Source organism: Chiloscyllium plagiosum, chromosome 9 (assembly GCF_004010195.1).
Source record: "Chiloscyllium plagiosum isolate BGI_BamShark_2017 chromosome 9, ASM401019v2, whole genome shotgun sequence".
NCBI lineage: Eukaryota > Metazoa > Chordata > Chondrichthyes > Orectolobiformes > Hemiscylliidae > Chiloscyllium > Chiloscyllium plagiosum.
In genome coordinates this window covers 15,639,627-15,653,085 of record NC_057718.1, presented here as the reverse complement: position 1 = coordinate 15,653,085, position 13,459 = coordinate 15,639,627, and the positions used below count along the sequence as shown (strand labels likewise).

Below are 13,459 nucleotides of genomic sequence, written 5' to 3'. Positions count from 1 at the left end.
GAGAGACTAAGTGCCTGAGGAGGGTGGAAGAAAACGTGTAAACGTAGGGAGAAAAATGGGAGTAACATCCTGTGACCGAAATCCTTTTGGACTTGATGAAAATATCTTTTGTTAATTTGACTATAATCCTATCTTTTTAAAAAAAATTGTTAAACTTGACAACAGTACTTTGGTCTGTGATGCTACATTTTGATGACATTCAATTACCCTGGTCATCATTTGAACTGGTGTAATGAATTTACACTGTTTGAGTGCAGTTAATTTGACCTCTAACTTCTTAGTCGACGCACTGGTCATTCTTAACACTTGTAGCCCAGGGAACTGACCTTTAGTTTTATAATCTTCTCAACTGGATCCAGGCCTTATTTCACTGTACGATCACTTCAGTAAATCTACAATTCAGTGACATCATTTGCTGCACCACTATTTGACGTTTTCTTGTGGGATGCTGATTCTAGATTGCTGAATAGGCAGCAGAAAATAGGGATAAATGGATCATCTTCTGGTTTGAAAAGCTGCAACCAGTTGAGTACAATACAGGGATCAGTGCTGAGACCTGAACTATTTATTTGCAAGCCATTTCATTTATTGGATGAAGGTACTGAATCAATGTGTGGAAGCTAACTTTACCTATTACACCGATGTAGATAGCAAAATAAGTTTTCAAGAGGGAAAGAGGATACTAAGGGATAAGGAACAAGTGAGTATACAAAAATTTGACAGTATAATGTGGGGAAATCAGTCTTAAGAACTCTTGCTTGGTGTGATTTTTATCATAAATTTTAATATGCTGAGAACTTTGAAGAATTGTTTATCACTACATTACTGATATCTAGTTTTGTTGTCTAGACATTGAATTACTTGAAGAAGGCTGGTCCTTTTCTTAGTGAAGCTATACCTGATGGTTATAGTCGTTGTCTGATGGCTGGCCTTCTCTCTCCAAGGCTTGCAGATATACAGCCTTCTTGTCTCTCACAAGTAAGTTGAGAATGAAAGTATTGTAATATCTTCTGATGAATATTGAGTGCCTTGACTCATCGTATCATGTTTGCAATTATTGTATGCTGAATTTCTGTGGGTTTCGTTTTGTTTTATCTGTTCTGTTGTTTGGATTAAGTGCTCAGCCACTGGTATTACCAGGCAAAACTGATAGTGATCATTCTCCAGGAACTCTGTACTTCTTCATTCCAGGGACTGGCTGTATTTGAAGGTAACTCAGATAAGGAGCATTCCAATTCCTAATGGCCTCCATTCATGTTTCGGTTACTAGCAGATACAGTACTACTTTTTATGGTCTTCCAAGCTGACCAACTGCTTCTGCAAGAAAATTCACGTAACTCTCCTGATTGGCTGCTGGCAAACTAAATTCATGGTACCGCTGTCCTCTTGGATGATCCAGATAGAGATTTTGTTATTTATTTTCAATTTCCAAACCTATACCTTGATCTGTTAATTTTGTGAATACTTCTGGAATTTCCTTTTGTTTACTAGATGTTTGTCAAACTTTGAGGAATTAAATGCACAGATTTCATCTTTAACAAAGACACACAGCAATTTTTTCCTCAAGTGTTACTGTATTGTGGTCTCCAGCTAAACACTTCTATGGCTCTCTCCCTTCTAACTTTGAAAATACCAATGAAACAACCTGTGGTGCATAACTACCTTCGTAACCTGGTGACTTCTGAATTCCAAAGTTTAAATTGCCTTCCTTTTGCCTATCAATTTCTTCAAGATTGAAAGTTTCTATGCAAAGAAAGTATGCAATTATATAGAAGACAGTGAGGTCTGCGGATGCTGGAGATCAGAGTTGAGTGTGGGTTGCTGAAAACGCACAGGTGAGGCAGCATCCTGATGAAGGGCTCAGGCCCGAAATGTCAATTTTCTTGCTTCTTGGATGCTGCCTGACCTGCTGTGCTTTTCCAGCAACACACTTTCAACCATGCATATATACTTGCAATGCAGCCTGGCAACATCTGAGGAGAGAAGAATAATTCTCATTTAAGTCAAATGTGATGTGCCACTTTCTGTAAATGAGTCCAATTCAGTTTGTAGCAATAACTCTGATTCTCTCCCGACACGCGCTGCCTGACTTGCTGTGTAATTTCCTGCATCTTGTTTTTTCATATTTCCAGGATCTGCAGTGTGGATTTTATTTTAGTTTTTGACAGACAGATCCTCATTGTGTGGTATTGAAATCTTGAAATCTTAAATCTTAAAAATCTTTTAAGCTTGCAGTCAAATGAAATTTGCATCTTATAGCTATCAAACTGATATATTCTTTCACATCTTTGTAAAATGCACACCGCATGGAAAGATAATTATTGTGCCTTTCACAAATAATCACTATTTTATTGATAGAGGGGACAGGATATAATATTTTAACAACAAAAATGCTCTGCTTTAGTCACCATTTGGCAGGAAACCTTTTAAGCATTTGCTTTTAATGGAATCTGGTTCTTATGTAAACTTCTAAATATCTAAGAGTTCTGACTGCATCAGAGCTCTAAGATCTGAAGGTAGGGAGCAATCAACAGAAGTTAGTATATTGAATCACAAAGCATGTTGGTGGGTATTTGGTTGCTGTCCTTTCCTCTGAACAAGTCCATGAATTAGCTGGGTTTTTTCAATTCTGTCAGATGACTATGGCGTTAGCACATAAGCAGCAATGATCAAATAATTCTGGGCCAGTTTGTTCTCCCAACTGAATTTATCATCTCTTAAGTTTTGATGAGATGTCAGAAGTTCATTTCTTTTGAGGTTGTGCTAATCAGTATATTTCAGTGGAGTTTTGCAGCAATGAAGTGGAGGTGACAAAGTTCACATATGACTTCCTTTTATCCTTTTGACTATGCATCCCCATACCCTGCTTCCTGTAAGATTCCAAATTATTCTCCTAGTTTCTCCGTCTCTACCACACCTGTTCTGATGATGCCATCTTCAATAAGGGGGTCTCCACCTTCCTCAATCAAAGATTCCCAGCACCATGGTTGGTAGAGCCCTCAACTGGGTTCAACCCATTTCCCACAATTACTTCCTTACCCTCTATCTTCCCTCCCAAAACGTCGATATGGTCCCCCTTGCCCTCACCTACCATCCCACCAGCATCCACATCCAGAGGTTCATTAGTCACCATTTCCATCACTTCCAGCGGGGTGCCATCAAATCACATTCTCCTACTCTTCCTTGTCAGCCTTCCGCAAGGACCATTCCCTCTGGGACACCCTGATCCACTCCTCCCACCTCCAACCCATTCTCACAACCCATGGCATCTTCCCCTACAATCGCAGAAGGTGTAACCCCTGCCTGTTTGCTTCCTGTCTACAGTGTCCAAGGCCCCATGTGAAGCAGCACTTAACCTGCATTTCACTCAGCCTAGTCTACTGTATTCTCTGCTCACAATGTGGTTTCCTCTACATTGGGGGAAACAAGGCGCAGACTGGGTGAACGCTTTGCAGAATCCCTACATTCTGTCTGCAGCAAAGATCCTGAATGTGCAGTTGCTTGCCACTTCAACACATCACCACATTCTTTGGCCAATATCTTTGTCTCAGGTTTGCTACAGTGAAATTAGTGTGAGGTGAAAGAACAACACCTGATTTTCTGCTTGCGAACTATGCAGCCTTCAACAATTTTATGGCTTGAGCACGTTTCCTCATGCTTTCCTTCACCCTGTTATACTGGCTGTTATCACAAACTACCCATTGTTAGCCACTATTGTTCCCATTAGCAGCTATTCATTTTTCCCAGATTGATATTAAACCACTTCTTTCTCCAACTGTTTTCTTTCTCTTTGGGCTCTATCTCCCATCTATTATTTACTCCACCCACCCCATCTCTGTATAAAAACTACTCTTTTCCGAGATACAATCAACTCTGATTTTTCTCCACAGATGCTGCCAGACCTGTTGTGATTTTCCAACAATTTCTGTTTTTGTTTCAGATTTCCAGCATCTGCCTCTGTTTAACTTTATAGCCCACTTAGCCGATAATGATTTACTCAGTGTATGTCTCATTAATTGATTTTAAAATGTGCAAACTAGGCTCTGACATGCAGGTTATATGTCTTTTCTGAGTTGCATATAAAAAGTACTTGTGAATTTTGTGGTTAATCCATACAATGGACAGTGCATCTTTGCCAGTGTATGATGCATTCAATTTGATGCTTATTTTGCCAGGTTACTTTATACTTGAGATTCATTTTTATTTTATAGTGACTTTGTAGATGTCCCTGTGGAAATAGACTTTCAAAGCTATGGGGAGATATCTGGAATGTTAACTTAATTATAACGCTTTTTGATTTTCTAAGGAGGAGAAACTTGAAGCAATTTTGTCAGCAGCTGTAGAATCTAGTTCCTTAGGATTAATAACTGGATGCATCAGACAATGGACAGCAGAAGGTAAGCCTGAAGTTAAAACCTGTTGAAAATAATCCTATTTCAACCTGGTTACACTCTTGTTCATTTTACAGTTTGCATTGGTTTTGCAATTTAATTTTGAAATTGTGATAGAACAGAATATATCAAGTCAATAAAATGGTTTTTAAATCTCTACTTTTTCAACATAAGTTCCAAAAATTAGTGTGCTATTCTGATCTTCATAATTTTGGAATTCTGGATTAGTTTTAAAAGTAATTGACCCCATTGAAGCTGTATGTTTACAGAGGCCTCGGCAATTTTATATGGACTGAAAAATATGTAAGCATATAGTATTGCCCTCATTTTACTTCACAAAAGTGACTAATGGAAAGTTGAAAGGTTTCAATTGAACTCAACTGAAAGCTTTGAGGGACTAAATGGTTTACTACTCCTTTTCGCTTCAAAACTGTGAAAAGGACCAGTATGTAAAGTCTGAAACAGGCAAGAGGAGTCCAGAGATTATTCAAAGCATGCTGCAAGGTTCAATTGTGGAGTATCATGAACTAAAGACATAACTATTTTTCCCAACCTCTTCTGAAAATGGTGACTTCCAAGTGTACAGACTCACAAGTATCCATTGTTTTCTATTATCTTATCCCAAATGCCAACTTAGTTTATTCACACATGTGTGATAGATATATTGGCTAGGGGGGGATATTACAGGGGAAAATCCTTGATCAGAATGTACCTTTTTTTGACTTGCCCAACAAAGATTGTTAGCCATAGATGATCTTTCTGAGGGATGGGGCTTTAATGAGGTCAGGGCTGATTGGGCCTGGTGAATCCCAAACTCCTTGTCAGTGACAAAAACAGAACTTGCTGCAAAAGCTCAGCAGATCTGGGGATCACCAGATGAAATGAGGTCAATGATCATAGTTGATACAGTGGCTTGATGTTCCATGATGGAGTCATGGTCCAGCGGGTGATAGGAAGGAGGTATCTGAGACCTGGCGCTCAGCCTCTGAAATGCAGAGATCAGTACGCCAGACTACAACAGCACCACCCTTACCAGTAGGCTTAATAACAAAATCAGGGTTGGATCTAAGAGCACAGATTGCCGTCAAGTTGGATTGGTTGAGGGGTGCAGGAATTGAAGCAACAGTGTGTGTTTGTCAGTAAGCAGTTGTCAGCCACAGCTGATGACACCTTCCATCAATCCTTTGATGATCTGAAAATACATTGGAGTAAAAACAAGCCATACTCGGGCAATTGTCTGCATTGGGTAGATACACATTGTGTGGTAACATACAAGAACAGCTTTGCTACTGCCTGCTAGCATGTTGTCAGAACACCATGCCTTTAATTTTGCAGTATCCAGTGACTTCAGCTGATCTTTGCTATCACGTAATGTGAACTTAATTGGCTGAAGAATGGTATCTACATTGCTAGGAATCTCCACCTGGAAGCTGATTTGGAACAGTTTATTCAGCTGTTCTGGTTGAAGGTGCTTTCGGATGCTTAAGCCTTTTCTTTTTGTTGAATGCTCCCATGATTCAGGATGTGGAGCCTTATCCTCCATGACTGGATCTCGCAGGGCTGCAGAGTTTTGATCTGATGTGTTGATTGTAGGATTGTGTGGTTGTTGTTTACTGCTGGGCAAGTAGTGTTGGAACAGGTTGACACCATGTTTTTACCTCTGTGTGGTGCTTCTCCTGGCATGCTGTCCTGCATTCTTCATTTGAACCAGGCCCCACTTTTCTTAAGTATTTGTCTCTATAAATTTCCTGTTCAAATGAAAAGAGGGAAATCCACCTTCAGAGGTCCTGAAAAGGCAAAAACTTACAACCATTTGGTGAAAGACTGAGCTATATCCACTACATCAAGAGATTAGAAAGAATCTGAAGGGGATAAAAGAAATCCTTGGTACCTATGATCTCGGCTGGTGTCAGAAGTCTGCTTCTGATTTTTTTTCCCTCCTCTTTCCCCATACCCAATATTTGTTATTTCTCATCATAGGAACATAGGAATTAGGAGCGAGAGCAGGCAATTCAGCTCTTCAAATCCCTTCTGCCATTTAACATGATTTATGACTGATCTTTACCAGGCTCAACTTATCTCTCCTGCCTGTTCCCCATAACCCTTTTCCCCACATTTCATTAGAAACATATCTATTTATTTATTTATTAAATCTGTTGATTGATTGATCCTGCTTTCACCTCTGGGGTAGTGAGTTCCACAGTTTGACAACCCTCTGCAGTAATTTCTCCTCATCTCAGTTTTCAACCTACCTCTTCTCACTCAATGTCCTCTTGCTCTCCCATGTGAGACAGTCTCGAGTATTTGTTCATCATCCACTTTATCAATTCCCTTTAGCGTTTTATATACTTCAGTCAGATTCCTCCTACCCCCTTCATTCTTCTGAACTGCAGCAAGTACAAGCTCAAGATATTCAACCGCTCCTTCTACAAGAGTGCTTTTATCCCTGGAATCAATCTGGTGAACCTCTTCTCTTCTGAACTGCCACCACATCCTTCCTCAAGTAGGGAGACAAAACTGGATACAGTACTCCAGGTGTGGTATTACCAACGCCTTGTATAATTTCTTTTTTAAATATATAATCCAATGCTTTTGCAACAAATGCTAGAATTACATTTGCTTTTCTTATTATATGCTACATCTACATACGCACTTTTGCGATTCATGCACAAAGACGCCCAAGATGCCTTTGCACTGATTCATTTTGAATCTGCTTTGCATTTAAATAAGAATTTGCCCTTTTAATTTTCTGGCCAAAATGGACAACCTCACACTTGTCCACATTAAACTCCATCTGCCACATTCTGGCCCATTCTAATGCCAATATCCATTAGCCTACCAATATCCATCTGTAAGCTGTATCTACTCTTCACAGTCAGCTCTCCCAACTATTTTAGTATCATCGAATTTTGCTATGTTAACTCTGTCTCTGCTGGCTTGTCTATTTGTGTATTGGAGTTCTAAGTAAGATTTACAGATTAGTCATTCAACTTGCCTCTTTTATTGGTATCGATTTTAAACACTGATTATAAATAAATTTTCTTGTTAGTGGAGAAAACTTAGTATGCACGTTTCTTCTAACCTAAGTTAAACAGGCTAAATTGGGTAATTCAGTGATTTTAATTAATTTTTCAGATTTGTGACTACTCTGATGTTTGATTTTCAGTGCATTATCCCAGTGTGTCATGACACCGTTCAGATTTTATTCTCTGCCATGATGGTATTCAAACTATGACACCAGGACATTAGTCTGGCTCGCTAGTCAAGTAACAATACTGCGAGACCACCACATCCTCGTGATGATAATGTTTGTTACGATCCTGGAATAGCCCCCAAGTTTGGTTATGGTCTATTAAGGGATCAGTAACTCTCTTTTTGGTTTAAAATTAATGAAGATTAGGAATCTCAAATCCTTACTGATAAATAAAGTTACATGATTCCGTTGGTTTGAACAACCAAATGTAAGCTTTGCTACACCAAGCCAAAAAAGAAATAGCTTTCAATATCTGTCTTATGCTGATTTTTGGATGTTAGAGTATGAGGCAAACTAATTAATTGGCAAACTGTGGTCATGCATAATACTCTAGACATGTAGATGTGATTTATTATCAAACCATTCGGATGACAGTAATTACAATGTGATACTTAATCTTCTTCCAGAGTGATTTTACTGTTCATTCTGGAAGGCTCCACTGTTTATTCTTTGCAATATCGCTCTGATGTGGAGCGCCTAAAGACTGCTTAGCTGCTAATGGTTCAGTCTCCTCTTGTGGACAGTTCCCTGGCAAATGTCCAGCCCCTTTTCAGTTGGTGCAAAGCCCCTTTCAGACCTGTTTACATAGAGCCAAAATGCAGCATCAATTCACTACCTGAAGCCTCCTCTTCAGGTTCTCAGCTAGTGGTCACCTCTTGGTGTGTTAGGCTAATCACTCAGACAAAATCTCCTTTCTTCCTGGTTCCTGTGACCATTGGCCTTTTAGTTTCTTCTGGTCTCTTGGTTATTTTTCTCCTGGATTCCTCTTCAGCTACCCCTGACCATTTTGAAACTGGCTTTTTATTACACTAGGATACTCCCGAGTTCTGTTGTTTCTTCTTTTATACAGCCAATACTGGGTGCCTTGATTCCTAGTTTTTGTTCCTGATCGGCTCAGCCATATTAAGCTATATAGCTGGGTATTTAGATGTTTAAAAGAGACCCAACACACTGTACAATAGTTTTTCTAACCGCATCTATACAATTTGTGTGTCAAGGCATGCAGGCTGCCAGGAGTTGACATTCTTTGCTTTCATCAATGTAAACACTTCCAGACACCTAGTCACTAAATCTGAGAACAAATTTGAGTTATCTTTAAGCAGGTCCTATGGTATCTATTCAAAGGTGACCAAAAGAAAAGGTGATGAAACATTTTGTAGCTTTGTGAAGGATTGAGGTTCTGCTTTTTTTAAACAAAAAAAGTTGATTAAATCCCACAAAAACGCATTTTTTTACCTTTTTGCTGGACTTCATGAAGGAATAAAAGGACGTCTGAGTCATGTATTTTTTTTTCTTTAGCTATGATATTTTGTCTACTACTTCCATAATTAGAACAAACTGTAGAATAAATCTCTGCTGGAAACTGTAAACTACTTGCAAAGAAATTTTAACATTTTGCCTTAAGTAATTCAGAAAATATGTTTTGATCTGTTGTTTAACTGTAGAAAGTAATGTGTTTTTTATTCTTTTTTTTTCTTTACAATAAGAACAACCTAGATCAGCTGCCAGTCTACGCTTTGTGCTTGAATGGACATGGAAAAAAATCACTCAAACCAAAGGGGAACTTGATGGCATCTGTAAGTCTGAAACTTGTGAATGTGTTTTTTCAGCAATTCTCTTGGCTTTTGTAATATGTAGTCTAAGGCTATATTTTCTTCACATTGTCTGTGGTTGGAGAGAGACTGAGGTGGTAGAAAATACCATACCCTTTTTCCTTGGCTTTTTTTCTCTCTCAAAAAGTGATGACTAACCTGCAGTTGCAGTTTCATGCAAAACAAGTTTGTTTCTCAGCTGCACTGCATACTTTTTAGTTTGCGATGCGAATGTTTCTGCAGGCATGTGCATGAACAGCTAATCATTTCTGTCATTGATATTTGGTGTCTACTACTAAGATGGTCATTTTCTTCATTTCAAGGTTATGTTCGCTAAGAAAATGGGTTTGAAACTTGCTGAGATAAGTGAGTGGCAATGACGAAGCAGAAAGCATTTTTGATATCTGAGAGCTAGTACAGAAGGAATTGCATTTGTGATTTATGTCTGACATTGAAGTGCTGAGTGTTGACAGTCGGTGACAAATTGGACAAGATATTAGCAATATCTTGATGTTATTAGCAATAACATTAGCAAATTTGCTGATGATACTAAGCTGGGTGGCAGGGTGAAATGTGATGAGGATGTTAGGAGATTACAGGGTGACCTGGACAAGTTAGGTGAGTGGTCAGATGCATGGCAGATGCAGTTTAATGTGGATAAATGTATGGTTATCCACTTTGGTGGCAAGAACAGGAAGGCAGATTACTACCTAAATGGAATCAATTTAGGTAAAGGGGCTGTACAGAGCGATCTGGGTGTTCTTGTACACCAGTCAATGAAGGTAAGCATGCAGGTACAGCAGGTAGTGAAGGCATTCTGGCCTTCATAACAAGAGGGATTGAGTATAGAAGCAAAGAGGTTCTTCTGCAGCTGTACAGGGCCCTGGTGAGACCACACCTGGAATATTGTGTGCAGTTCTGGTCTCCAAATTTGAGGAAAAAAATACGGGGTAGACCATTTAGGACAGAGATGAGGAGAAACTTCTTCACCCAGAGAGTGGTGGCTGTGTGGAATGCTCTGGCCCAGAGGGCAGTGGAGGCCCAGTCTCTGGATTCATTTAAGAAAGAGTTGGATAGAGCTCTCAAGGATTGTGGAATCAAGGGTTATGGAGATAAGGCAGGAACAGGATACTGATTTAAGGATGATCAGCCATGATCATATTGAATGGTGGTGCAGGCTCGAAGGGCAGAATGGCCTACTCCTGCACCTATTGTCTTTGGTCTATTTACCAGAGTTGGCATGTTGCACCTCATTGAGCACATTTTTATTATTTCCTCTTCTCCCCTGAGCAACTCCACTCCTCATGAGAATCAAAGTATCCTTTTTGAATTAGGAGCATTATAAACATTGTCTCTTGCTGGTTCATTGTCAAAATAGCACATCCTAACTCATTGTTTATTTCTTATTCTTAGGTCCAGAGTAGTTATTTTTCTTAGAAAGATAACTGATCCCGACTACCACTGAAATACATGTCTACTCCTTTGGCTTCATTGGGACAATTATTTTAGATATTCCTTACCAGTTTTCCATTTTAACAATCATCATAAGCCCCTACTGCAAACAGTCTTCCTTGTTCACCTGTTGGTCTTTTCTTTGTTCTTCATTGGCTTCCTTTTTCCACTGAAGTGAAGATTTGTGTTCTTTGCCATCACAGCCTCATTCAACTTTTGTTTGTAGCTTTTCTAGCCTAGCATTCGCCATGTTTGATACCTTGGATTCTGACATTCTTTGCATCATGACTCTACACATTGGTGGTAGTTTCTGGCTGTACTGTTCCATTGTGTGGAATTCCCTTACAAAATCCCATCTTTCAAACCATCCTTCTTGGTCACCACTTCAAAGCTGCATCCAACCATGTTTTTCTGTGCTTGTACATATTCAGGAGAATATAGACCAGATAGTTGGGCGGGAGAGTGGCAGATGGAGTTCAATCCAGACAAATGTGAGGGGATGCATTTAGGCAAGTCTAATTCTAGAGTGAATTATAGAATGAATGGAAGAGCCTTGAGAAAAGTTGATGAGCAGAGAGGTATAGGAGTGCAGGTCCACTGTACCCTGAAGGTTGCTGCACAGGTGGGTAGAGTGGTCAAGAAGGCATATAGTATGCTTGCCTTCATCGGACGGAGTATTGAGTATAAGAGCTGGCAAATCATGTTAAAATTGTACAAGACATTGGTTCGGCTGCATTTAGAGTACTGTGTACAGTTCTGGTCGCCACATTACCAAAACTATGTGGATGCTTTGGAGAGGATGCAGAGAAGGCTTACGAGGATGTTGCCTGGTGTGGATGGTGCTAGCTATGAAGAGAGGTTGAGTAGATTAGGTTTGTGTTCATTAGAAAAAAAGAGATTGAGGGGGGACCTGATTGAGGTTTACAAAATCATGAAGGGTATAAACCAGGAAGATGGCGATAAGCTTTTTCCCAGGGTGGTGAAGGATTCAATAATGAGAGGTCACGCTTTCAAGGTGAGAGGTGAAAAGTTTATGGGGGTTATACGCGGCAGTACTTTACACAGAGGGTGGTAGGTGTCTGGAACACGTTGCCAGCAGAGGTAACAGAGGCAGGCCCGGTAGATTCATTTTAAGGTGCATCTGGACAGATGCACGAGTGGGTGGGGAGCAGAGGGATACAGATGCTTAGGAATTGGGCGACAGGTTTAGACAGTAGATTTGGATCAGCTCAGGCTTGGAGGGCTGAAGGTCCTGTTCCTGGGCTGTAAATTTTCTTTGTTCATTGTACATAACTCTTCAGTTTTATATGTTATCTACATTTGAAGCATTGATAGGTAAGTGCGACTTTTTTCTTCAACTTGTGTTGTTATTTTTGTCTTTATGTAGTGCAGGCTTTGTGGAAGGCCATGCTGACCCCACAAAACCAATAGATTTTATTCCCACCCTGGGCCAAGTGTTTGACTGCGTTTATAGTAGCTTCCAGTACCTGAATTGGCTGCTTTGGAAAAAAAATGTGTTGGTTTGGTGTTGGTAAATAGCTTTACCCTTTTTTAATTTATGTTGCTTTTTGGTTGACTCTGTCATTGTCATCACTTGGAGCCAGTGGAATTATTTTTATTTGTTATGTCAAGGGCATTTCTGACCATGCCAGTATTTATTGCTATCCTTAATTGCTTTTGAAGATGCCTTTGAGTCACTCCTCTGAACCATTGAAGCCATTGTGGTGTAGATAGACTGACAGTGCTGTTGAGGAGAGACTTCCAGAATTCCCAATGATCGTGAAGATGTGACATTATAGTTGAGTATGAATGGTGCATAATTGGAAATAAATGTGTGGAGTTATATGTGTGGAAAGTTCCATTGAATGAACTTTTGATTTGCTCCAGTAATTCTTGTAGATGGTACACATGACTGTCATTATGTGCCATTGGAGGAAGAGGTTCCAATCAAGTTAGTTGGTCCTGGTGATGTCAAGCCTGTTGTGTTGTTGGATCTGCACTCCTAGATATTTAGAAAATCTTGCAGCATATTCCTGACTTCTGCTTTGTAGGTTGTGGACAGGCTTTGGGAATGAGCATTCCCAACTTTTGACATATTTGTGATTGGCCTACATAAGATTCTGGTGAAGGTAACACCATCGAAGTTGATGGGGAATTAAATAATTGTAATACGGTTGAATATCAAAGGGAGATGATTAGATTCTCGTATTGGGAGCATACAATACTGGAGCTAGTTAAATTGCTTGGATGAGATGGTGTATGCTGTCAATGAGATGTACTCTACTATTTATAATTAAGCACTGATCCTATAGTGTGCTGCTGCAGCTGGGTGAAATTATATATTTTGAAATGTGTGTTTGACCTGCTAAGTTGTGTTACACTAAAGCACAGGTAAATGCTCCGTTGTTGAACCTAACTTTTTATTAAAACAGTATCTTAAACATTAACAATTAATGATTTTTATTTAAGAAAGACTTTTTTTTCCCCTTTAATTCAGTTACATTTTTGAATCTGGAAGTAACTTCCCAAAAGAAATCTTTGTTGTATGGTCCTGCTATATTACTATTTTCTGGCTGAAACAGTTTGCTAGTAATTTGTTCCCTTAATCCTTGCAGACTTTTAATCAACCTATATCTTGGAGATATGTAAATCAGCCCAGAATTAATCCATGTCTTGAAGGGAGGTTGGATGACAGGATTGGGTACTTCTCATCTGCTTGCCGAGCAGAACTAATGTTTGCTCAGTAGCTTCTTCTGATTAATGGAACTGAC

General features: G+C 39.5%; 1 protein-coding gene across 3 annotated transcripts in view; it reads left to right on the top strand.

Moving 5' to 3' along the window:
- ahctf1 (AT hook containing transcription factor 1) overlaps positions 1 to 13,459 on the top strand; it is a 100,204-nt gene that overhangs the window by 34,425 nt on the left and 52,320 nt on the right. For all 3 annotated transcript variants that reach the window (XM_043695441.1, XM_043695440.1, XM_043695439.1), the window contains exons 12-14: positions 850 to 978; positions 4,307 to 4,397; positions 9,132 to 9,221. In XM_043695441.1, the coding sequence (XP_043551376.1) occupies positions 850 to 978; positions 4,307 to 4,397; positions 9,132 to 9,221 (310 nt within the window). The remainder of the gene's footprint in view (positions 1 to 849; positions 979 to 4,306; positions 4,398 to 9,131; positions 9,222 to 13,459) is intronic.